At 48.5% G+C, this 23,268-nt stretch overlaps 1 protein-coding gene across 3 annotated transcripts in view; it reads left to right on the top strand.

The window, feature by feature from the left end:
* The window catches only part of ZNF512B (zinc finger protein 512B), a 65,241-nt gene extending 42,222 nt beyond the window's left edge, over positions 1 to 23,019 (top strand). For 2 of the 3 annotated variants that reach the window (XM_073308968.1, XM_073308967.1), the window contains 5 exons: positions 612 to 803; positions 9,285 to 9,386; positions 10,701 to 10,763; positions 15,764 to 15,862; positions 17,003 to 23,019. In XM_073308968.1, the coding sequence (XP_073165069.1) occupies positions 612 to 803; positions 9,285 to 9,386; positions 10,701 to 10,763; positions 15,764 to 15,862; positions 17,003 to 17,296 (750 nt within the window). In that variant the 3' untranslated portion in view covers positions 17,297 to 23,019. Of the gene's footprint in view, positions 1 to 611; positions 804 to 5,649; positions 6,035 to 9,284; positions 9,387 to 10,700; positions 10,764 to 15,763; positions 15,863 to 17,002 lie in introns of those variants that run through there. The other variant, XM_073308969.1, reaches the window with a different exon arrangement.
* Positions 23,020 to 23,268: the final 249 nt, after the last annotated feature.

The raw sequence follows: 23,268 nt of genomic DNA, 5'->3' as shown, positions 1-23,268 counted from the left end.
AGTGTAACTTCCATTTTAGCTTACCATACACGTGCTATCAGTGAGCAAGCTAGTGTGCGAAAAGTAGACGTGTGACTGCAGCGGCGTGGGTTAGCTAGGGTCCTGGGCGGGATTGTGCTCACGGTGGCCAGCCCAACCCATAGTCAGCGTTTCATACGTTTTGTTGAAATCTACTGATGGAACAGTCACTCACTGCTGTAACTTGCTCAGACTGAGACATTAATATACGTGGGAACATGGCTAGGGTTAAAAGACCATCTCACAAAAGAAGTTAGCCTTCTAGCTCTGTTAAGAAGGGAGCTTCACTCCAGTTGGAGGGCCAGATTTGCAGCCTCCAGCCTCTAACTTTGCATGTTTGCGGAGAAGGCCTGGGAAAGGGCTCTTAGCGTTTTGCAAGCCCAAAACTTACCTGTGTGTGACAGTTTATTTGCAGCCTGCCGTGCAAGTAATGGTGTGTGCAAAAGCTGGTGTGCAAATACGCAGGCCCTGAAAGCTTCCAAAAGCAAGATCTGAAGTTCCCTCACCAGTGATAAGAAGACTTTCCTTTTCTCATAGGTCTTTCCTCTCACAGCTGTTAGCCTTTCTCTTTCCTAACCCTTTCCATATTTCAGCCTCCCGAAGAGCCAGAGGTGAAGCCAGAGGCCACCCCAGTAGAAGATTTTGAAAGGACTCCTAGTGGTAGAATCCGGCGCACATCAGCCCAAGTAGCGGTCTTCCACCTGCAGGAGATAGCTGAGGATGAACTGGCCAAGGACTGGACCAAACGAAGGATGAAGGACGACCTGGTACCTGAAACTAAGCGAGTAAGAACTCCTGTTTTTTCCTGCCATTACGCTAGGTGTGAATGGAGACACTGGGGTGCCGCACACCTCTACATGCCAGGGAACCAGTTGGCAGCTGGGGTGGATCATTTCTCCCTTCTTAAATGAAATAATAGTGCTCGTGTGTGGGCATCTGGGGAGCCATTGCTCTATGCAGATGCACACTTGCCGAGCCTCGTCTCACCCTCACCAGCTCCAATCCAAGGCAGGATGCATCTCCATGCTTGGCTGAGAGGGAGTGGGCCTGGAGGGAGCTGGCGATTCAGGGTGGGTCTACACAGCATGTTAAGACCGGGCTCTGACTCAGATTTGAGCTCAAGGCCCTTTTCCATCCCCACACACTTCAGTCTGACTTGGATCAGCAAGTACTCAGGACCCAGACCCTAGGACTCTGCCAGGGGGGGTGGGTCAGAGCCCAAGTCCTGCTGTGACTCGGGTCCAAGCCCTGTCATTTTGCAGTGTGGAAGCAGCTCAAGCCGCAGTCAGATGGTCTACGCAGTGCAATACGGACGTGTTGGCACGGCAGCGAGGTCCAGGTCCAGCCATTGTGAGCCCAGGTTTACGATGCAGGGCGGACGCTCAAGCATGGGCTTGGAAGCACCGAGTCCACAAGCCCGGTTCTTACAGGGTGTGTAAACGTACTCTAAGAAGGACATGGTGATTGGGGATCAGGTCTTGCAGTTCCATCCTCCTCCTCGTTGTGCTGCCAAAGGGCATGAAAGTCTCAGATACGATCCACTTCCTTCCAGTTCTCTTCCCTTGGCCACTGGGAGAAGCTTCTTTCCCAGAGTCCTTGAAGACCGAAAGGATTATATATACCCAGCTCTGAGCCAGTGCAACGCCTCTTGCAGTTTGCATGAAAAACCTGGCCACTTTCATCTCTCAGGGCCGAAGCACAGAACCCTCTCGCCGATGACAAGAATTTATCCCAGTGCTGCAGGATCTTGACAGTGCACTGGAGTTCCCGGGCTGCTTTGCAGTACTCCACAAAATTAAAAGTCACATGCAATTAAATCGAACATCCTGTCCCAGATCCCTGGGGATGCAATACCTGCGAAAGCTCCCAGATGACCCTCCCCGGGAGAGACATTTTCCTCATCCTGAGCCGCAGCAGGCAGTTACTCGAATCAAATTGTAAAGCTCATTTAAGAACAAAGAGAAGAAAAGGAGCTCTTCGGTCTTTCGGTTTGATGGCTCAGCAGTCTGAGGGGTAGTCAGCACAGCCAGTCTGCATGCCCTTCTGCCAGCGGTGAACCTGCTTCCTGAGTAAAGAACTAAGCAAGGCAGGTGTCCTTGCAGTTCGACTCTGGCCTTCCTAGCTTGCTTGATGTGCTTGCACGTTTTATCAAACGCTCTTAAATCATCCCTGTGCAGAGGCATATGTGCCATTCCAGCCCTGTTTTGAGGGCTTAGGTGGGAGTTGTTTAGGCCTGTGCTAGCCCTCTGCATCTGTGAATTCCCCGAAAGTGGGCTTCTGCTCTGAAAAGTGACTCTGAAAATGGTTCCCTCTTGTCATCCCGCTAACAATAGTGACTCGTAAGGTTTTCTTCCTGCTCAGCATTGCAGAGCTGATACAGTCACGGCAGAGTGAGTGGGATTCTGGTCATTATGATTTTGATTACAGTAGCCTCGAGGCCCCACCGTGCTCTTCACTGTACATACATATAGTGAGACACTCCCTGTCCCAAAGTCCTTATCATCTAAACAGAAAAGACGGACAAAAGACGGGGAGAAACAGACACAGAGAGCGGTGAAGTGACCGACTGAGGAATATGAGTGACACGGCTCGCAATAACAGCCAAGCTTCCTGAATCCAGTGTCATTTCAGTAGACTCTGCCTGTCTGTTCTAATCCATTCTGGCTGTCATGTTTTCAACAGAATTGTTCAGTAAGTTCTGACTGCAGAATGTATCCTCATTTGCGATGCATAAGCCCCAAAGAACCCAGCCTGACTCTCAGATCCCAGCCTGCATGGGCAGAGTGGGCAGTTAGAAAAAACATCTTCCTTCTCGCTCCCTGAGCAGGTGACATCCGGGCATCACTGAGAGGCAATGAACAATGCACCATGATGCCTTTTGTTTTCACAGTCTGTTTTAGAGCTGAGCTGTGCCGGAAGCCTGATTGCTAGAGCGGGTTGAAATCTTTTGTTATTGAAAAATTCCGTTTTGCCAACATCAAAGTGCTTTGGGAAAGCATTTTTCAACCAAAGAAAAAATTTTTGAAACAAACGTTCTGTTTTGTTTCAAATATTTTCACTGAAAAACTGATTTTTTTTTTTTTTGCTGAAATTAAAAATGGATTTTTTTTTGCCAGCTCCATTTCTGACCATTGCTTGAATTAGCTGGCGAAAGAGCCATTCAGCTCACTGTGAATCACTTGCTCACATATGGGCTTTCACGTTCTGTAAGGATCGTGTTAGCAATCACTTGTCTCTGCTGCCCAGCTGAGTTTCCCTGCTCTCCTCGTATTGCTTTGCTTTGACTCGTGATGATGATTTGTGTTGCCATAGAACCTCGGAGTCCCAGTCATGGACCAAGACTTCAGTGTGCTAGGTTCTGTACAAATAAATATTAAGAATGGGAGGAACTTCCCCTAGAAATAATGTTCCTTTTTTTTTTTTAAGACATTTTCATTTGTTTAGATTTTATTAATATTTTCCCTTGTCTGATTGTAACCAGGGACACGAGCCACAGCCCTTTGTTAAGAAACCAAACTAATTTTTCAACAAGCCTCAAAGGGGAAAGGGCATTTATTGGTACATTTAAAGCGATAGTTAGAACCTCCTCCTGTAAAACGCTGAGTATCCTCAGCTCCCTTAGACGTCAGTGGAAAGTGATGGCTCTTAGTGCCACATAGACGGTGCTCAGCCGCTAGCATGATCAGACCCCTGTTCCACAAGAAATGGGTTTGAATCTGGATTGAGGCTTTCCCAGACTTTGGGGATCAGGAGCCTTGAGGGGGTTCATCATTGCGTCCGGGGACCAGCTGTCAAATTCAGATCTGGGTTTGAATTCTGAAGGTGTTCCATTGGGCCCCGCTCCACCGTATTCCTGCCAGAGTCCCACTCCCTCTTTGGTGTTTTTTTGTTTTGTATTTTGGGGTGGGGGAGTGTGTTTTATTTTATATACAGGGCCCTGGGCCTTTTACCAGGCTGCAGCTCTGTGAAATCCTTTTCTGATTGTTCTGAATTTCAGTCTCTGAGTGCTATGATTTCTAAAAGAGAGGTCATTCCCAGGAATGCGTGAACGCTGAGTATTCCCCATAAAGAGGAGTTACATCTTCCCCCATGTTCTTAGCCCAAAACACTGATGTCAGCCTCTTGTGGGAAAGTCACTTCTAGTTAATACTTTGTCTAAAAAATATGGTTAAAGGGCCTTAATGCAGATTCTGGGCTCCAGAGAAGGGTCCTTGATCTCAAGAAGTCTGACTGCAAGCTGATGTATCCAGGGGATTGTTATGGACTTGACTTTTAGGTAGGGTCGATATCACAAAGATGAATTTTTTCTCAGAAAGCCTTGAGTGTGTTGCAAACAGGGCCTCGTTGCCTTGACAACTCATCTTTTCAAAAAGTAATTCATCATACGCCCTATTCACTGGCAAAATAAACAGCCACGAAAGAGGCAGGAGGGTCTTCGCTGAGCTGCTGATAGGAGTTTTGCTGACTTTAAAATACACTGCTAAGCTCTGCATTGCTTTGCTTGCTTTTCTTTTCTTTTCTTTTTTTTTTCCTTCTTTCTTTCAGAATTGCCTTTTCCCCCACCAAACTGGCTCACTTCTCTCAGCCCTGGTCTAAACTTAAAAGTTTTGCTGGCATTGCTAAGTCAGTCAGGAGGGTGAAAAAAGCCCTAGGGTAGGCACATTCATACCAGCAAAAAAAAGTCCTTTTGCTCATGTAGCTTATTTTGTTTGGGAAAGTGGTCTGAGCTGTCCTGGGGGATAAACTGCATCTCCACTGGGGAAGGGTTGCTGTAGCTACAACAGTAAATCCTCTGTAGTGTAGACAAGGCTGCCATTTTCAAGGGTTATAAGGGAATTAGGTGCCCCCCAATTTTCGATGCCTAAGGCCTTATGCTCTTTCCTAAAGGCCAGCACCAGATACTTGCCATCTACTTTAGAAAGTGACCCCTCAGTCCTCGGCCTCTCAGAATTCCCAGTCTATTAGCCACCACTTTCACAGCATTTGGAGGAAAAATGCCCATGAAAAAGGGAACACCTCCCATCTCTACCCCTTTCAGGGCAGCGTTGATAGTCCTGGGAACAAAGTTTAAATCCTGGGAGTAGTTTGGTACGTCACAATTGCAAAATAACTCACTGCAGCCTCTTTATCCCTTAGAGGAACAATTCAGTTCTGTCAATTCCCCCAGCTGACAATTTGTTAGCTGCAAGCCCCAGTGGAAAGTTTCTTAAATGGATGTACCTCTCTTTACATTCATAACCCAGGTCTACTGCTTGCTCAGTGTGTGCCACATTCCCTTCTAGTGACTGGACTCCCCCACAGAAGATAACAAACTTCTACAACTACCAGCTGATTGAAGTTCTCCTGTAGCTCAAGTAGTGGTGGGCTGCTATAGAGCTGAGACCCTAAATTCAGATCCTGTAGATGGGGGTTGTTATAATGGCTCTGAGACAATTTAACAAGCTCCTCATAACCCAGGCTCTACGGCATTAGAGAAAAACGATTCCTCCAAAATTAATGCACTTTAACAACATGTTCCTCTCTGTGCTAAGCAAACCCATGTTTCTAAATATCGACTGGAGCCTTGTTTTCTTGACCACAATCTTTATATGACTCTGGTTAAACTGAAACGGATGACGTGTTCCATGCTAGGTGGCTGCTGGATATGTCACGCTTTGAGGGCACGTTCTGGGAAAAGCCAAGGAAGACACTGTACAGATTTCTCCTTGAACCTCCTCTGACATTACTGGGACTTAATGAATCTAACATTTCCAGGATGGGGCATCACTCAGATCTCAGACTTCATTCACTCCAGCTCCAGGCTCTGGAGTGATGTGTGCACGTACCTCAACGCTTTGGAGGAAAGAAATCGCACAGTGCTACCCCTCTGGAGCACAAGGACACACTTCTAAAGAGGCAAGGTGACAGAAGATCTGTTTCATGGTTTGGTGCCCTCCCTCTGTGGACCGATTTTATTTGGAGAAGCAATTCTCTGTGCAGGAAGCCCAGAGCGACTCCCCTGTCCTAGATTTAATGTGCCTTATCTCAGGCAGGGACTCTGCCATCCTAGCCCTGTTTTTCTCAGGTCTCTGTTGTGGCCTTTTGGGAGCTAAACTGTGATTTGCTTTTGTGGTTTTGCTAGTTCTTTGCGCCTGCAAAGAAATGGCTGAGTGCTATGGCCTGTTCTGGTGAGCGCTCTCTGGCTGCATCAATGTCTTGATTGATTAGTTATTATAAAGATTGTGGCTTTCAGGCAGGGGTGGGTGGCCTACCAAGGGGTGCTAATTTTGGTTGGACGTATTCCTGGAGGTTTCATCCCATGACATAATTGTTAATTAACGATTCATCTTTAATTCCTGGAGACTCCCAGGCAATGCTGGAGGGTTGGCAACCCTAGGCCTAGCGTTCGGTGAACAAGCCCTGTTCACTCCTGGAACTGGAGGCTCAAATCCTAGCTGAGATCACATGTGTAATGAGTTGGTTGGTCTTGCCCTAACCTCTTGTGAGCATGTATCCGCACCATTGTCCCACTGGCATCTCTTTGGAGGACGGTGAGTGACGTTCTCACACCGATTGAGGCTGAAATTCGCTAGCAAAGCTGCTGGTGTAAAGGAGGAAACACGCCTCAAGACCCCTCCACGCATCCACTAATAGGCAGCAGCCAAGTTCCAGTTCTGGCTTTTGGCTGAACGAAGAACTATGATGAGTTTAGACCTGGGCTCAAGCTGTGAAATCCAGACCGGGATCTAGATTTCCAACACCTCCAAAATCAGGCCGGATTAGATATGGACATTTGTCTTGGCCTATTATAAAGCAAGAGAGCAAAATTAAATCTGGGTTTGGATTTTCCAACAAACCGAAGGTGGAGGCAGGAATGAGTTTAGGACACAGGATGCTGGTTCCAGCCCATCTCAAAAAACAGGGTTCTGTGCTCTGCACAAAAGCCTATTAATTGAAGATCTAGGCTGAGACTCACAAACTCATTACGCTTGTAACCCAAACTAGCTTTGAACCTACATCTCCAAAGGTGAATTGCCAAGTAACTGTCTCCTCTTCCTCCCAGAGTTTTTGCTCTAGAGAGACAGCATGTGATCAGAGAACAGTGTCTTATGCTAAGAACCTCTCTGACTCATAAAGCCAGCTTGATTTGCAATTTGCTGGCTCTAGCTTGGGCAGTAAGTGTGGTTTTGATTTGCTATGGGGTATTTTAGGGAAGGAGAGCTGTCTAGAGGGAGAGGATTGAAATATGAAAGCTAATTAAATACAACTGTCAGTCAAAACGCCTTCTCACCCCACTCCATCCTCCCACCCCCTGTTATTCTCCTGAAATGATGATGGGCCTTAGCCAAATACAGTTGTAGCTGTTTAATGATTTGGCCATGAAGATTTTTATTTACAGGCCGTTTGAGAAAATAAATGGAAAAAATAAAAATATTCCATGCCTGAGGCTCCTTCTTAATACAGACATGAAGATGATGCTGACGTCTCTAGAACCACAGTGCTCTGGGGAGACATGGGCTTAGCTAGTTATTGTGACACTGATTTCTCTCTGGAGCTGGGAAGCTGGAGTGACGAGAGATGCTGGAATCTCGGCGCCCCTTGTGAGGCTGTGGGGATGGGCAGTTGCTGGCTCCATATCCAGTTGCTATTAGCGTTCGTTTGTGTTATTTATTGATTTTTTTTTTAAGTTTTAATTAAGGGGGTGGGACCCTTTGCTGCCCAGCTGTAGGCACCAATGACTGAAAGGATTTCAAGGGCAGTGGGCATTGCTTTGTGTGCTCCTCCCCACTCAGGTCTGGCATCCCCACACAGCTCCAAGCAAAGATTCCTGTCAGGAATCTTTGTTGGCTCCATCTGGCTGCCAGTTATGGCCTTTTCAAAAGCACCATGTTTCTCCTGGACAGAGCTGAGCACGTGGAGGTTGCTCAGTGGTCTGTTCTGAGATGTGGCTCTTTCATTTTTCAGTTACATTTGATTGGCAATGAAAGCCCCGTGTTTGAGGACAGACCTCTTGGGTCATTAAAGTCATCTGACCTTGGTGGGACACTGGCATCCCCTTTCTCAGCGAGTGCCATGTTTCAGAGCAGATTGCCAGAAGGGGAGCATGTCGCCCCATCCCAGGTAGAAGAAGGCAAGAAGGCAAATTCAGCATGTTCAGAAAAGTCACAGATGGGAAAGAAATGTAGACTGTCAACTCCCAATTCTATTGGAAAATGTGATCTTGAATTCCTTTGGGGAACACTTTCAAAACAAGTCCTGTTCTTTTGCAAGCACAGTTAATTTATGCATTATCACTTGTGAGCACAGATGGTAGAATTTACACATACAAAATCCATCAGTCTAAATTTTCAGAAAACTGTCTGCAGTTCCACACACAAAAATGCATGCATAAATGCAACAGCAGTAGCTCCATATGCAGCTAGCCAGTTAGACTATGTCAGTCCCCATTTATGCGTGCAGTTACCACAACACAGCATGCAAAGTAAGCATGCAGTTGTGTGTACATTTTCCTGAAAACGTAAGCCACCAGATGCACGTGCAAGAGTACAGCACAGAAATTGCCCATGGACGTGATTGTGTGTGCAGTGCTGTGCATACAGAAATGGAGTCCACAGTGAGGTCCATTTGAAGGTTTGGTCCCTTACACGAAGCCCCAAAGTTACTAACAAAGCTGTAATTAAAAGCACTTGGAATGAGAGCCCAAGCCAAAAAAGAGAGCGGACAGAGACAGAGTCTTTCATTGTTTAATGGAATAGTCCTGTTAATCCGTGGATGGAAGCCATATAGGCTGTTGAAAGTTAGACATCACACCCTCTGCCAACAATAGAGTGTTGTTTGTTAATTGGTTAGGAAGTGCAGCAATTGCTATAGGGGCATCTTTAGCACAAAGCAGTGGAAATGTTGGGCCCAGTACTACCCCCACTGAAGTCAATGGGAGATCCGACTCCAGGTCAGCTAAGTTTCTGTCTTCAGAAAACAGCTGCTTCAGATAGCACTGGCTGGCACCAGTTGTAGTGGTGACAATTTCTCCCACGCGACTCTGTCATGTACCTTAACCAGCCTCACTTTCATTCCCAATCCCTGGCCACTCCAGACCGGAGACCGACTCTCACGCTGGATTGCGTTCTGTATGTTCCGTGCTGAGGGTGACGTAGCTATGAAGGCCTTAGCTGAAACCTCCAAACTCATTGTTCAGCCCTGATTCACCTCTTCACGGCGGGGGGGAACCCATTCAACGGCCCACAGGGCTGGTACAGCTCTGCTAATAATGTTCCATTGTTTGGCAGCTAAATTACACCCGGCCGGGGCTTCCGAAGTTAAATCCGAGGCTGTTGGAAACCTGGAAAAATGAAGTGAAGGAGAAAGGACACATCAACTGCCCCAATAACGTAAGGAGGTTCTCTGTACGTATCACGGGTGTGATTTTCAAAAGAAAACACACAGCTGGAATCTTCAGTAGAAGGAGGGAATTCTCAGTGGGAAAACCCCTGAACTGAACACGGAGATGCTTGCTCAGGTTTTTATTCAGCCCATACTTAGGTAACACTCCCAGGGAAGTTAATGGAGCTTGGCCTGAATAAAGACTTCAGGATTTGGCCCACTGATATTTCTTTGTTCTCGTTTTCCTGTTAGTTGCCTTGATGACTATTTGAAGCATGTCCAATCACTGTGCACTCCTGGGGTACTCATTATAATACTGATGGACATAATTACCAGCAAGAGGCTAGAAAGCAGAACTGGGAATCTGGGGCTCATTGTTCTAAGGGGAGAGCTCTGCTTGTTGAGCTAAACCAGCGGCTCGGAGGGACCTTCCTAAGGATTGCAGGATCTGGGTTATGGGAGCTGCTTTTTGAAGTCATGGGGAGTTTTGCCTAAATAAAGACTGCAGGTTTTGATCCAGGGAGTTTCTTTTTGTACAGGACCCACATTTCCCTAGACTGTCCCTTATTAAAGCAAGTCAAGGTCTGATTTTTACTCTGTTAGATGTGACTATAGTAACTGATTGTGCAACTCAAGTAACTGAGTGTGCAAAGAGCGAAGATTAGCTGTTTGCACGCAAAAATACCCTATTGTGCATGCATGGCCACCGTAATTTCCCCTGTAGATTAGGGGCGTGCATTTTGTGGGTGCACTTCTGCATCTAACCTCTTTTGAAACTCAGGCCTTGCCTGACCTTCCTCTGGATGTGAACTGCCCCCATTTCACTGGGCCATTGATTTATAATCTGGAACAAAGCCCTGCTAATGGGAATTTTAAAACCAGGATGTTAGCAGGGTGAGACGCGTTAGCTAATTAATGTCATATACACGCACTTTGAAAAGACGTTGCTCAGAACGTCAGCTGATTATGCTACTGCCTGGGTAATTAGCCTTTCTGCCTGGATCTTCTGCTGCTGCTGTAAGAACTCCGGGAGCTCTGCAGGGCCTTCTAACGGCTAGAAAAGGTACATTTTTCACAGAGACATTTAGGGATAAATTTTTCAGCCTTGGTGCAGAGGAACATAGCCACATGACTCCCATTAGCACTAATAGGAAATGTGTGGCTTGATCCCTGTGCATCCCACAGAAAATTAACCTCATGCTGATTATCCAGGGCTGGCAATCGAAGACAGCCTCCTGGGTACGGTGGGCGGCCGTCCATGAAATATAGAAAGACAGGAAGCAAGTTGCTAGCCCTCTCTGCCTCTTCGTTTCTTTCTGCAGAGCTGTGAAGCCATCTACTCCAGCGTTTCTGGCCTGAAAGCCCACCTGACTAACTGCAACAAGGTAAGTCCATCTGAAAATGGGTCTAGGCTTTCTGCCGCTATTTCTGTTTAGGGCAGGCGGTCTTCTCTCTCCTTCTCCTCCCGCTCGTTAGGGGGAAATGGGCCAGATGCCCCCGATAGAAAGTAATTCAGAGCGTGTTTTAAAAACTATTTATCGCATTGGGTCCTTGGGAAAGGTTGATGCCACTGGGAGGCCAAACCCTCTGCTCAGCTCCCACGCAGGCTGTGCTAATGCAAATATTTCAACGCTGCCCCACGCACTCGCTTTAACACAGCCCTCAAGGAGCCACCTCTAGGGGTGAGGAGAGGCGTGCCCGTCTCATGCTGACTGAAATCAGGGGCCTTGGTTGCCAGGTAGAGCCGGCTGGGTGAAGGTCATCCTCTGCAGTGGTCCAGCAGGAGGCCAGGCACTCCCTGTACCCTGGACGGGCCCACAGTCCTTGTACAGGGCCAGTGCAGGGGGAATTGCACCCATTCTTGGGTGCAAGGTCCTGTATTGTCACCTGCCATCTGTGAGCTGGATGGAGAGCACCAGCGCCTTTCACACAGTCCGCCTTGTGATGCTGGCCGCTTTCAGTGTCTCCCAGCCTCTGCCGGATTGGAACAGGAAGTAAAAAGCTCCACGTCTCACCAAGTCCCCTGGACCGTACCCACTGCCCAGAGATGGCAGCAGTCGATTCGTTAACCCTTTCATCCAAGTGTGCTGGGGATGGGGAGCCAAAATTCACCAGCTGAGTTGGGACAGAGTGTGGGACCGGCATAGCCTACTCCCGCCTCGGGGATGTACTCACAGCCGCAGCGCAGGGTCTGGTCTGCCGCTTTCCCCCGGCATTCCTGCCTGGCCACTGAATTCATGCCGTCACGATCCCTCCCCTAGCCTGCTACTACGTCATCGTCATCATGGCAAGTCCCAAAGGGGCGTGGCCTCCTTGGAGATTGAGCCCCACCCCGCTTGATCTCTGGCAAGGGGCTTAAGGCGGTCGGGTTGTATATTCAGTTTGTGTGCATCACTAGCCATCTTGTCACGCCACCAAAGCCTTGGACGCCCATATGATCACCGGCCACATAGCAGCATCCCTTGGTGTGCACGCTTTGGAATTGGTTGGTCTTCCATTTTAATAATACGTCCATACCAGGCGAGCTGCCGAAACCAAGCCAGTGCTGATGGAGGCAGTTGCTGGGTTCACCTTTCTGATCTTGTCCTGCCACTTAATATGAAGCAGCTGACAAAGCGGACGAAAATTGAAAACATCAGTCTGGTGTTCATCAGCTTCCCTCCGCACCCACGTTTCACTTCACTGCAACGGAGTTGGTGTCACTGTGTTCTGTAGAGCAGCGGCTGTGTAGCAAACATGATGTCATGACGCCCCCACAGAGGCTGCCGAAGGACCTGAAAGCCGGCAGCAGCGGCTGCTGGAAACATATCCGCATCTTTTGAGCATCTTCCAGCACGGCCTACAAGGCTGCCCAAGTATTTGACAGCTGCCACCAGTTCAATACACCGGCCGCACAGGTTAATACTGAGCTGGTTGCAATCTGGAGTTGGACGCTGCTTGATGGTAGTGGCCTGGAACTTATCTGGCTTAATAACCAGACCAGCACGTGTTGCTTCTTGCCCAGTTAGACCAGCCCTCAGCTGCAGCGACTCACCAACCTGAGCCAATAAGACAATGTCCTTGGCCTACTGAAGATCTCAAAGCAGAACAGGGTTCAGCTCCACAACAGCTGCCTTCACAAGCTTATCCATCAACCAGTCAGTGCAGTGCTGATGCCGAACAGCCGTGGTGACAGCCCTGCCACACACCCATGGAGATGGGGAACCCTGCTGTGTATCTGCCATGTATCGAGCCTGATACAGCACATCCTCAATGCCATCCGCCATGCCACCTTATTCAGGCAGGTACAGACCCCACCCTCATGGTCAGCAGGGCGTAGAGAGAAACGCCTTAACGTGCCAGCTAGTTTGTCAAGCACTGGGCTTAAATGCCTCTGGTGTCCTCACTTCGGCCCCTCCTTAGACAGCGTGATTCTCATCCTAACCGTCTAGCAGGATTCTGACACTTAACACACAGTACAGTAAATACAAAATAACCCGTCGTTCAGTGCTAAAGAGGAAGGTGCTAAAGGAATTAGACACCTAACTCCTATTGACTTGGGCGCCTAACTCCACTCATCCACTTTGGAAATCCCAGCCTATAGAAATACGGTGTGTCATATAAAGAACAGAACCAAGGGCAGGAAAATGGCCACATAGTCACATTATCTATCTAGGTAAGTATCTGACCTCCACTGGAGTGAAACATGAGAGCTATTACACCCGATAGATATAGCAATAGTGCTTCCAGTTTAAATTAACTCCAGGAACATTGGCCCACAGCAAGAAAGGGCGACTCAGTGCAGAACCATGGAATTGGAACCGAGAAAGAACTTGTAAAACTTTTTATCTCCTGAAATCCTTCCAGCTCTAAATCACAGTGTATGTAGTAGATTCCAGAAGGCAACTCTTCAGTTCCTGTGGGCCAAATTCATACCTGCTGATTATTGAAAACATACACAGCCCTCTCCCCTCTAGCCTTAACTAGAACACTAATGAGAGAATTTAGAAAATCATATGCAGAAATCCTGCACAAAAAGCAGAGTTTTCACAAAATAAAATAGCATATGCATGAGATTTTAACTGTTGTTTGGATCAATTACAAAATCACCCTGCTTGCCAGAAAAAGAGGCCCCTTCACAGCAAAGCCAACAGACTGCTCCAAACCATGCAGGCGTGCATTTGCAAAAAATATGTCTGCAGTTGCACCCTTAATTGTAGGTTGAATTACCATGGCAGTGCACAGGCAACAAATGCACAAATGATCTCTCACATCCTTAGCTGGTCATTTCAGTGCACAGCTGTGGTAACCACCCTCACAAATCAACCGAGCAACTGCCCATGTATTTTTCTAAATGCACAAATTCTTGTGCCTTATTCTGCAATCTACAGGCTTGCCTCTAGCATCCTGGGTACACATCAAATCATGTAGTCCTGAGTCAGGAGCCACCCCTGGTCTCCAACTTGTGCAGGGAAGGACACAGACTCAGTGCAGTTCCCTGGCATGGGGAAAGCATGGGGAATTCCTGTGCAATCAGCCTGCAGGTGTCCTCTACCACTGTGTGGAGATGTAGTTTGGTAGCTGAATGTGGGACAGGCAGGGCAGGGGACGTGTGGCTCCCACACACAGACTGGAGGCCATAGGACAGCTCTGGAGGATAGTTGGAGGATACTATGCCCCATGGCTGCTATAGAACTCAAAACACACAAGGCAGCACTAGTGTGAGGAACTGGGTCTCAGCTCTTACTGTAGCATTGACTTCAGAGGGAGTTTTGCTGGAAAAAAGACTGCAGGATTTAAACCTCCAATAATCCTCTCTACTAATCAGTGGGGCGGGTGAGGGGGGGTGTCTGGCAGACACCAACAGTAATTCTTATGAAACCCAAGGAGCTGGACTGAATTACATCTTTCATGCAATCCCAGTGGAGTGTTTAGAATATATTTATGGCTCATTCAGAAGGGTCAAATTGACGCAGAATCATTGCACTAGGGTCAATATGGATCAATGATCTGTGATTTTTGCATGCTCACTTCTGGGTTAAGTGCTAAGTGGGAGTCTGGGCTGACCAGGCCTGCCTGTCTGCAGACACAGCTAGGAAATGAAAGACCTGTCTGCCATAACATTTACAACATGAACCCAATTATGAAGAAATTCCCACAGAGCCCATACATTGCCCAGAGGGCCTAATATATAATTCCCTGGCCAATGGAGAACGTATTATCTCCTCTGTGCCAGTGGACTGAGGCAGAGTCAAAAAATCATTAATTTTCACAAGGACTCTTAATAATGAAAATCCAGCAAATTAATGGCCTGTTCAAGAGTATGAAGGCAAAATTAGGAAAGACCCGATGATCATAAATTAGAAGTTTCTCTCCCAGTAGGTGTTCTTAATGATCCCTGAATTTGCTGACAGTAAAGAAATGGTGTAGCTAGCGATATTAAATGAAAAAATAAAGGTCTGTTAATGTAATATTACAGTCGAGATTTTAAATGCGCGAACACCCGGAAATTCACATTTTCGCTTCCACAGAAACCATCATTCATTCCCCGTGGGGTGCATATGTGGTATTTTGTATTATTGTAGAAGGAGTTACTTTTATGCCTTGATACACAGGTACAATTACAGTTGCCGTGGGAACCATAGCTTTGAATTTCCTGGCTTTCAGGCAATTAAAATCCACACCGTTATGGAGGAAAATGTGCCTCTGTTTCTGTGTGAAAGCTCCCCTCTCTCCTTTGCTTCCCCAGGGAACGAGTCTTATGCATCATGTTCCCTGATGTTTTTCATGGGTGTTCCAGGGCGTAGGCCCAGGTTTTCAGGTACATGTGCAAAGCAGGTGCACAGATGCACACGTGTGGTGTGGGTAATTGCATGCACAAATGTCTCATTGAGCAGGATAATGTTTGCAGCTTTACCATGGTTGCATGCACTCTTGCAGTAATTGCCCACACAAGTGAGATACGCGAATATGCATGCATCTGCACCCATGCCCAAAATTTGTCCTCCATTTGTATCAAAGGAAACTTCTCTTCCTTTTGGATCCTTCTGAGGAGAAGGAGCCCCCTCACTGTAACAGATAAAGGGCCGGATTACATGGTAAGCTCCTGGCCTACAGCTCCAGGAGCAATGGCGTGTCCACATAACCGTGGATGCAGTATTTTAGGAATACATCTACTCCTTTACCTTGAAGACAAAGTCTTTGAGCTCTGGATGCTGAGGGGGCATTTGTGGCCTTCGAGTGGCCCTGGACCCATCATCATGGGCCCAAACATCAGGACATTTTCTGCAGACAATGCCTAGAGATTTCCAAGGGGCTTCTGGGTTGTGAGGAGAGAGGGAGGCTGTAGTCTCACCTGAAGTTTGAACGTGCTTTGGCATACAGGAGGCTGCTCTTTGCCTTTCAGGGAGACCACTCTGTTGGGAAGTACCGGTGCCTTCTCTGCCAGAAGGAGTTTAGCTCAGAAAGTGGAGTCAAGTACCATATCATCAAGACTCACTCAGAGGTAAGGAAGTGGGCGGGGTGCAGTGGGGCTCTGGGGCATGGTTGAGGCTGTTTCCTGCTAAGGTTCACCTGTATCCACTAGAAGCTCCCGTTGGAGCTCGCAAAGTTTAGGCAGAGATGGGGGATGAGCTTATGTCTCTTTGCTTTTCTGGCCGTCCCTCCCTGTCCCACCTGTTTCACCTTCATCTGAGGCCCCAGGGCACCCAGTCTAGTATCTGGCACGTCCAGAAACACGGCACTCCTATGGCCTTGTTTTGCACACTTGGTATTCAGGGTGGGCATTGGCAACCTCATTCAGTCTCACTTCCAACCCCACCCCCAGGCTGAAAAGCTTGACTCTGATTTGAAGGTTGTTGGATTCCCGTTCTGCTTAGGGGAGACTGAGAGAAAGGGAAGAGAGAGAACTGAAAACAGAGGCGGGGGGAAAGTGGAGTGGAGCCTGGGAGGTGAGGAAAAGTAGAGAGAAACTGGGGGGATGCTGGGGGAGAAGAGGAGAGAAATGTTAAAGTGAAGAGAGATCCAATCCACACCTGTATAGCACACACAGAGGGCACCATTCCTTCTGTCCTTAATACCCTGGACAGATTTTTTTTCCCCTTTCGACGGAAAAATGGTTTGAGCTATAGGAGGAAAAGCTTTGCCTCTCAGGGCCCTGTTATGAGAGGCAGTGTGGTCTAGTGGGTAGGCACCGGGCTGAGTCAGGACACACAAAACTAATTTGTGGCAGTTGCAAAACTTAAGCTTCCACAAAGATTTCCCCCCTTCCCTGTTTCCCCTTCCCGCGCGTCCATCATTACACGTCAATGCCTCTGTGGACAGAAGCTAAGAGAAGCATTCAGGCTATGGCAGGAGATGTACTTTGCACAGCACCCCATTGGCAAGTTGAAACTGGAGGAACAGGGGCAGGAGGGTGGAATAAGGGGGATTTCCCAGTGAGAGGTAAGAGAGGGAAATCTGGGGGGGTTTCCCGGGTGTGTAGGGAATACAGGCGTTTTCCCCGGTGAGAGTGAGGCCAGGAGGGAAAACAGGAGTTCTCTATAACAAGGAAAGGGGGAAGGTGTAAATGCGGTGGCTGGGACAGTGCTCGCCGGCCTGGGAGGGTCGCTAACCACCAGTCCTGTTCTTTTCCCTTTGGACACAGAACTGGTTCCGAACCTCTTCAGAGGCTGCCCGGAAAAAAAAGAACAGGGACCAGATTTCCTCCAGCCAGGAGGAGAAAACGAAAAGCACAAGTGGGAAGAAAAGGGGGAGAAAACCCAAGGAAAGGCCCCCGGAAACGTCTCTGAAAGGCAAAGAGAGCACGGCAGCAAAGACTAATCTTAAGAAAGCCACAGAGAACTGGGAAAGGTCCAACTGCAGCCCCGAAGGGAGAGAGAGAGGCACCAAGCTGCCCGCCAACAGGAAAGGGGGAGCCAGTAAGATGCCCGAGAAATAAGAGGTTCAGAGACTCTCTGAGGATTAGTTTACAGCCCAGGGTAATGGGGTGAGGCCCCCCCAGTTTTCTCTCCCCCACCCCCTGCTCATCCGTTTTGTTTTAAAAACAAAAACCACTTTAAGCAAAATCACGGACCGTGTTTCACACTGGAAAAAAGGAAAAGACTGCAGTTGTCCATCCATCACCCGCGTGCACACGCCCATACCCCTGGACTCCCCTACACACACACACACACACGTGCACACTTGTGCGTTCACTCGGGCTGCACAGCTCTTCCGCTGACATGTCACATAATGCAGCCAAACCTCTGCGAAGCAGGAACCCCTCCCCGCCCCCGCTGACCGTTTCCTTCAGATTCTGTGCGCTGAACCGGTGATGCTTGAGCAAGAGGAAAGTGCAATAGAGGCAGGGTGTAAAGGCTTTTTATTTGGGATTGCTTGTCGGATTGCAATGCCAGCATAGGAACCGGATTGGTTTCTTTTTGGGTGGGGCCGGGGAGGGAAGAAAATGATCTTTTAGACGCTGTCCGTACCACGCCCACAAACGGTGCTTCAGCCTGTGGCTTGTTAGTTGTGATGAACTAGGGGTGGGGTTGAAGAGGTGTCTCCAGTGAATAGGCTTTGGCTACCTGTTGCAGTAGCTGGTGAGGCTTAGAAAATGGCAATCCCGAAGCCAGATGCAGAACATGGTTATAGCCAGGATCCAAAGCATCGTGCCCTTAGGAAAGATTTGGGGTTTGTAAGGCAAGCTGGTGCCCCGTGGCACCCACCCGGAAGAGCTGCAGTTAAGTCCACTTTGTTTCTATGAATGATGCTACTGCTGGATTCCCAAAGGGAGAGCTGTAGCTCGGAAGCCCACCTGTTGCTTTCAAAAGATGTCATGGATCCGAGCATTTAACTCATGTTCTGTTGGTTTCATGGCCTGGCCAGTGTATTGGGCGTGGTTTCTTCTCCACCATTAGGATAGGCAGGTGTGGTGACCATAGGTAGTGGGGCGTTTGCCGTAGCACAAGGCGTTTGTCTGGTTTGGCCGTTGTCGTTCACAAGTAGCAAAGAACGCGCAGCGAGGCAAGAAACATGCCTGTGGGGCATGAGGAAAAGATCATGACTGTCAGAGGTGCAGCGCACTTGTGATTCCAGCAAGCGTCCGCTGGAGCGCAGGTGCCCAGCACCTCTGGAAATCAGGCTCAGTGAAACCAGTCCCAGGGAAGAGTTTTTATATGGGGGGAGGAGGGGCATTTGTTTTATTTTTTTTAATTGAAGGCCGGGCAGTTGCAAAATTATCTGAGCTCCATTGCCAGATTGAAGGGGAGAAAAACCCTCTGGATTTTGAGAACTTTTCCAGACTTTTTTTTTAAAATGTACATCAATATAAAATACTGTATCAAATTGATACTGAGCTATTGGTTCAAATAGCCCGTTAGCAACAGAGCTGGGTGACTGCTGCAGAAAATATGCATGGACATTTCTTTGAATTCCCCCTTTCTGTGCTCGCTTTCTGCTGGCAGGAATATTCACTACAAGAGCAAACGCTGTGGAGGATTGGTGGAAAGAGACTTTCAAATTCGCCATCATGAGCCTTCACCCCGGACAGCTGATTCTAAGAGTGAGGCTGATTCAGTCATGGGTCAGAAACAAACCGCATGACCTATCTGTCCGATCAAACCAGCTCCACTTTTGAATATTGAAGACTTGCAAAGACACAAGAGGGTGAAGAACTTCCAATAACTAATCCATTTGAGAACATTGCAAGATGTTCACGAACAGAGAAAGAGGCAAAATTCATCCAAGTGCTCTATGAATTAGTCACCCAGTTCTGTTCACTAGGCCAATGAGATCTCTCCAGCCTGAATTTGGTGCACTGGATTGGCACCAAGTGACAATCACAGGTCATGCTTTATAGTCACACCTCCGTGGCTTGATGGATGCACTCCTCTCTTGGCTTGTTCTCAGCTCCCTCCCTTTGGGAGGAACATGCCGCAGCCCAGGGGAGCAGCCTCTGATCCCCTGAAACTCATACTGACCTCAGTTCATCTTCCCAATTTGTCATTACTGGGAGTCCCTTTTAAACAAACGCACTTGTTTTGCGTTCATATTTCCCTGAGCTGAAATTCTCATAACACCTCGCTCTGGGCTGGAGGAGAAACTTCCCCAGACCAAAGTCCATCGGCTTCGAGACAAAAACCAGGCTACCTCGCTCCTTGATAAATACATGGGGCTCGCTGCAGTTCATATCACAAGGAGGCTTACCAGAGCATTTTTGTAACACGTTTTTCACTTACCAGTGGAACAAAGCCCAAGTAGCTTTTCCCTCATTTGTTCCCAATTGCGGATTTTGGAAGGTTACGTTCAGGGGGAAAAAATTCTGCTTATTTAGTCAATTAAAACCTTGACCTTCACTTTGCTTCACTGCATTTCACAGCCTGTCCTCCATCCCCTCGATTCTTAGTATTTTTTCATGCTCTGAGGAGCCATTCAGTAATAATTAACGTCCTTCTCCGGTGACACATTATTACTGCCGCAGAGATAGAGCCGTCTACTCCTGATGTCATGTCAACTCCGCTGCGGAATCCTTGCTTAAGTGCCCACCATATATCTTGGCAGCTGAATTAAAATGTGTGCATTTCCCCTGGTAGCACTACTAAGGAAGTGTGGCTAAAGCCTCCGCTACTTGCCCCTGAAAACTGTGGCCTAAAGATAAAATCCCTCCCTTGCATTTGGCCATTGTTTACGGAACACTGTTAGGCCACATTTTAAAGCAATTAGTGAACAAATTTAATTAACCGGCACATCTGGTCCTGTTTGCCTTTTGGGTGTCATCTGTTCTGTTGTTTATCTTGTTGTCAGTAGCGCAAAGTACAGACCTTATCCCCCAGAGGAAGAGAATGCTTCTTAGTAGCCAGAAGGCCTGCGACTCCCTAGCCTTTGCTACAGGACAAACTGGAGTAACTTTCCTCACAACTTTTCAGTGCATTACAAAGAAAGTAGGAAAAAGATGAGCAGTTGAAATTTTGCAGTCATTTTGGTGATATTCTAGCCAGACAGAGCTCAACGGTAGGGCTGCCTGTTTCAAACGGAGTCATCAAAGCAGTAATTACCAGAAAGCCATTTGCACTGACGGTTATTATTCCCAGGGTGGCGAAACGCTGTTAAACTGTATCCCACAGGGAGGCGCTGTCCTGTCATTGTTCCGTGCTCCTATTGCCACTTGCTAAAAGGTCCTGGAGCAACAGTCGCATTCTGCCGTGCCCTTGCAGGAATGGAACGCAGCGCAAGAAGGGCTGTGAGAAATAACAGGGCCTCGGATTTTCAAAAAGAGCACATCCAGTTATGCTTCTAAATCAGTACATAGGCTCCTAAATAAAGTGACCTGATTTCTCAACCGTGCTGAGCACCCAGCTCCCATTGACATCAGTGGACGCTGCTGGATACTCAGCACGTTTGAGAAATCGGGTCACTTTATTTCGGAGCCTAAATCTGGACTTTAGCAACTTGATTTCAGGCACCTGCTTTTCATAATCTCAGTGAGAATTGTTTGAATAGTTACAGATTAAACACCAGCTGGAAGATGTTCAGATAAGGATGCTGACACAGCAGAAAGCATGGCTGAAAGGAACAGAGGAAAGGCTGGGGAAAGAGACGAGGAGAACGCCTACCGCATCATGGCACATACAGTACAAATAGCAAGATTACACTTAAATGCAGTTGATATTGTGTAGGCCCAGGCCTTGAAAAACATGGATCCCAATGCACACTTGCTGCACCCTCAAACCCCGCAGGTCTGATTGTGCACATTGGCTGTCACACAGCATGATTGCGTGTCTTGTGCATGCTTCTGTACACATGCTTTTGCAGGGGCACCCACAGCCACCTCCTTTAAAGAACTGAGCCCGTAGGCCCAAAATCTTCCCCTCAGCCCAAGTAAACGGGCCAGGCTCCGAGGACTCTCCAAGGAGGAGTCCTCTTCTCATGGCACCTGAGCAGCTACTCAAGGCTAATGGCTCCTGGCTCCAAATCTACAGTGTCGTGCTCTCCTAGGAGACCTCACCGATCTGGGCTGTGCAGCATGTCTGGGGTTCCAGCGGTTGGGCTTCCGTTTGCACGGGGTTCTGTGCACCCCGCAGAAGAGGAGGCAGGACTGGCTCCTTAGTACTGGAAACACCTTGACCTTAATTTTCAATGACAGCCACACGTTTTTCATTAATAGAATTGCAGGAGGACACTTCGGTTTTGTGACGTCCCAGATGTACAGACTAAAGCAGCTTTTGTCAGATACTCTCAGCACTTTGGGGGTCTCGCCCAGCTCTGTGCAATTCAAAATGGGATCTTCTGTATAGCCACTAACTAGGGAGCTCCTCTCATATGGTCCGGTACAGTCTCACCTGAGGTCTTTCTCGAGTGTGGAATGGGTTGTGATTAGACAGGGGGCATTGCAGTTGTTTATATCTATTACATGGGCATGTCTGAAATAGGCCTGAGCCACAGAATCTGGATCTGAAGCCAGGTCTCCAAGGCTCCTGTATCTGGGGGTTCCATTTGCATCTGGGGGGTTCCATTTGGTCTGTTAGAGAGAGGGAGTGGAAATTTAGAGCCGGGTTCCAACTGGGAACTTTCCTAAAGTTTGGGGGCTGTTTGGATCTAAGTTTTGGCTTGTGGCCCGTTTCTGATTGCACGGTATATGTAAGTGACATACATCCGCCGCAGCTGTGTGAGCCTCACCCAGCTAAGGCCTGAAAACGTAGGTCAGCGCTGTTCTCCGTGACAGCTGATGGGGGAGGGGAGGTTTCTCCTTAAGCTCAAATGGTAGAGCAGCTGCTACTGCTGCTTTTAGATCTCCTGTTCCTCGGTTCAAGTCCCAGAAGGGATGGATTCCACTCAGTGGCAACCCGTTCGTGGTTCAGTCCTGCTGGTGGCGCATTGTCTGATGCTGGTTCGTGTGTGAACAGCAGTGGGCCAGGTTCATGCTGCTGAGGGAAGAGCTGGGTGCTAGATCTCGGGCATTTGAGGGTCTTGTCCTCTGTGGCTGGGGGCTTGAAAAGTGACACGAGTCTGTGTTGATAGTGGGGCTTCTCCCTTAACAGAAGTGGTTGTGCTGCTTCCCTGGGCTCTCTGCTTCTCCGGTTCAGCTCCCCGTGGAGCACCGGTGGCCTCCCCCAGTGGTTAGCACATGGGCTGGGATTTGAGCGTTCAAACGTGCACAGCAGTGGCTTGAATCAGACAGGAGTTGATAGCACCTCAGTACGGGCAGAGGAGGGGAACATCCGGAGGCAGAATGGGCCTGTAGGAGGTGATGTTTATCAGTACTACACAGCTCTCTCTCCCCCATGCAGCTGGCCGGTTCGGGGTGGAGTCCTGGGCCGGCCCTGTGGGGCACCCTGAGGCGTAAAAGGTGAGAACAGGCCTCCTGCTTCGAGTGCTTGCTCATGTCAATTCCATTCTAGGCATGTGCGCACCCAGGTGCACAGTTATAAGAATTTTTTGCCTTAGCGGTATCCATAGGGCCAGCCTCCAGAGTGCCGCGCTCATGCGCTGGTATCCAGGGCCACCGGGGGGGGGCAAGTGGGGCAATTTGCCCCTGGCCCCGCAGGGGCCCCCACAAGAGTTTTCAGGGGCGGGTCCTTCAGTGCCGCCGAACACACCTGGAGGGAAGGACCAGCCGCCAAAGACCTGTCTCCACTTCTTCAGCTCCGGGTCTTCAGCGGCAATTTGGCGGCGGGGGGTCCTTCCACTCCATATCTTCGGCGAAGCGCCCAGAAGAACCGGAGCGGAAGGACCCCCGCCGCCGAAGACCCCAGGCCCCCTGAATCCTCTGGGCGGCCCTGCCTGCCCTATGCTCTCTCCGTTTCTTCTTGCTGCCGTGACAGTTTGTCAGAGCGCCTTCCTCTTGCCTCGCAAGTGGACAATCATTTTTCCTACTATCTACTTGGTCTATAGTTGCTTACAGTAGCTTCATACCAGCCAGGACATGTACTT

This window comes from Lepidochelys kempii, chromosome 13 (assembly GCF_965140265.1).
Source record: "Lepidochelys kempii isolate rLepKem1 chromosome 13, rLepKem1.hap2, whole genome shotgun sequence".
Classification (NCBI taxonomy): Eukaryota; Metazoa; Chordata; order Testudines; family Cheloniidae; genus Lepidochelys; species Lepidochelys kempii.
Note: the sequence above shows the minus strand (reverse complement) of the source record. Positions and strands in the feature narration are given on the sequence as shown.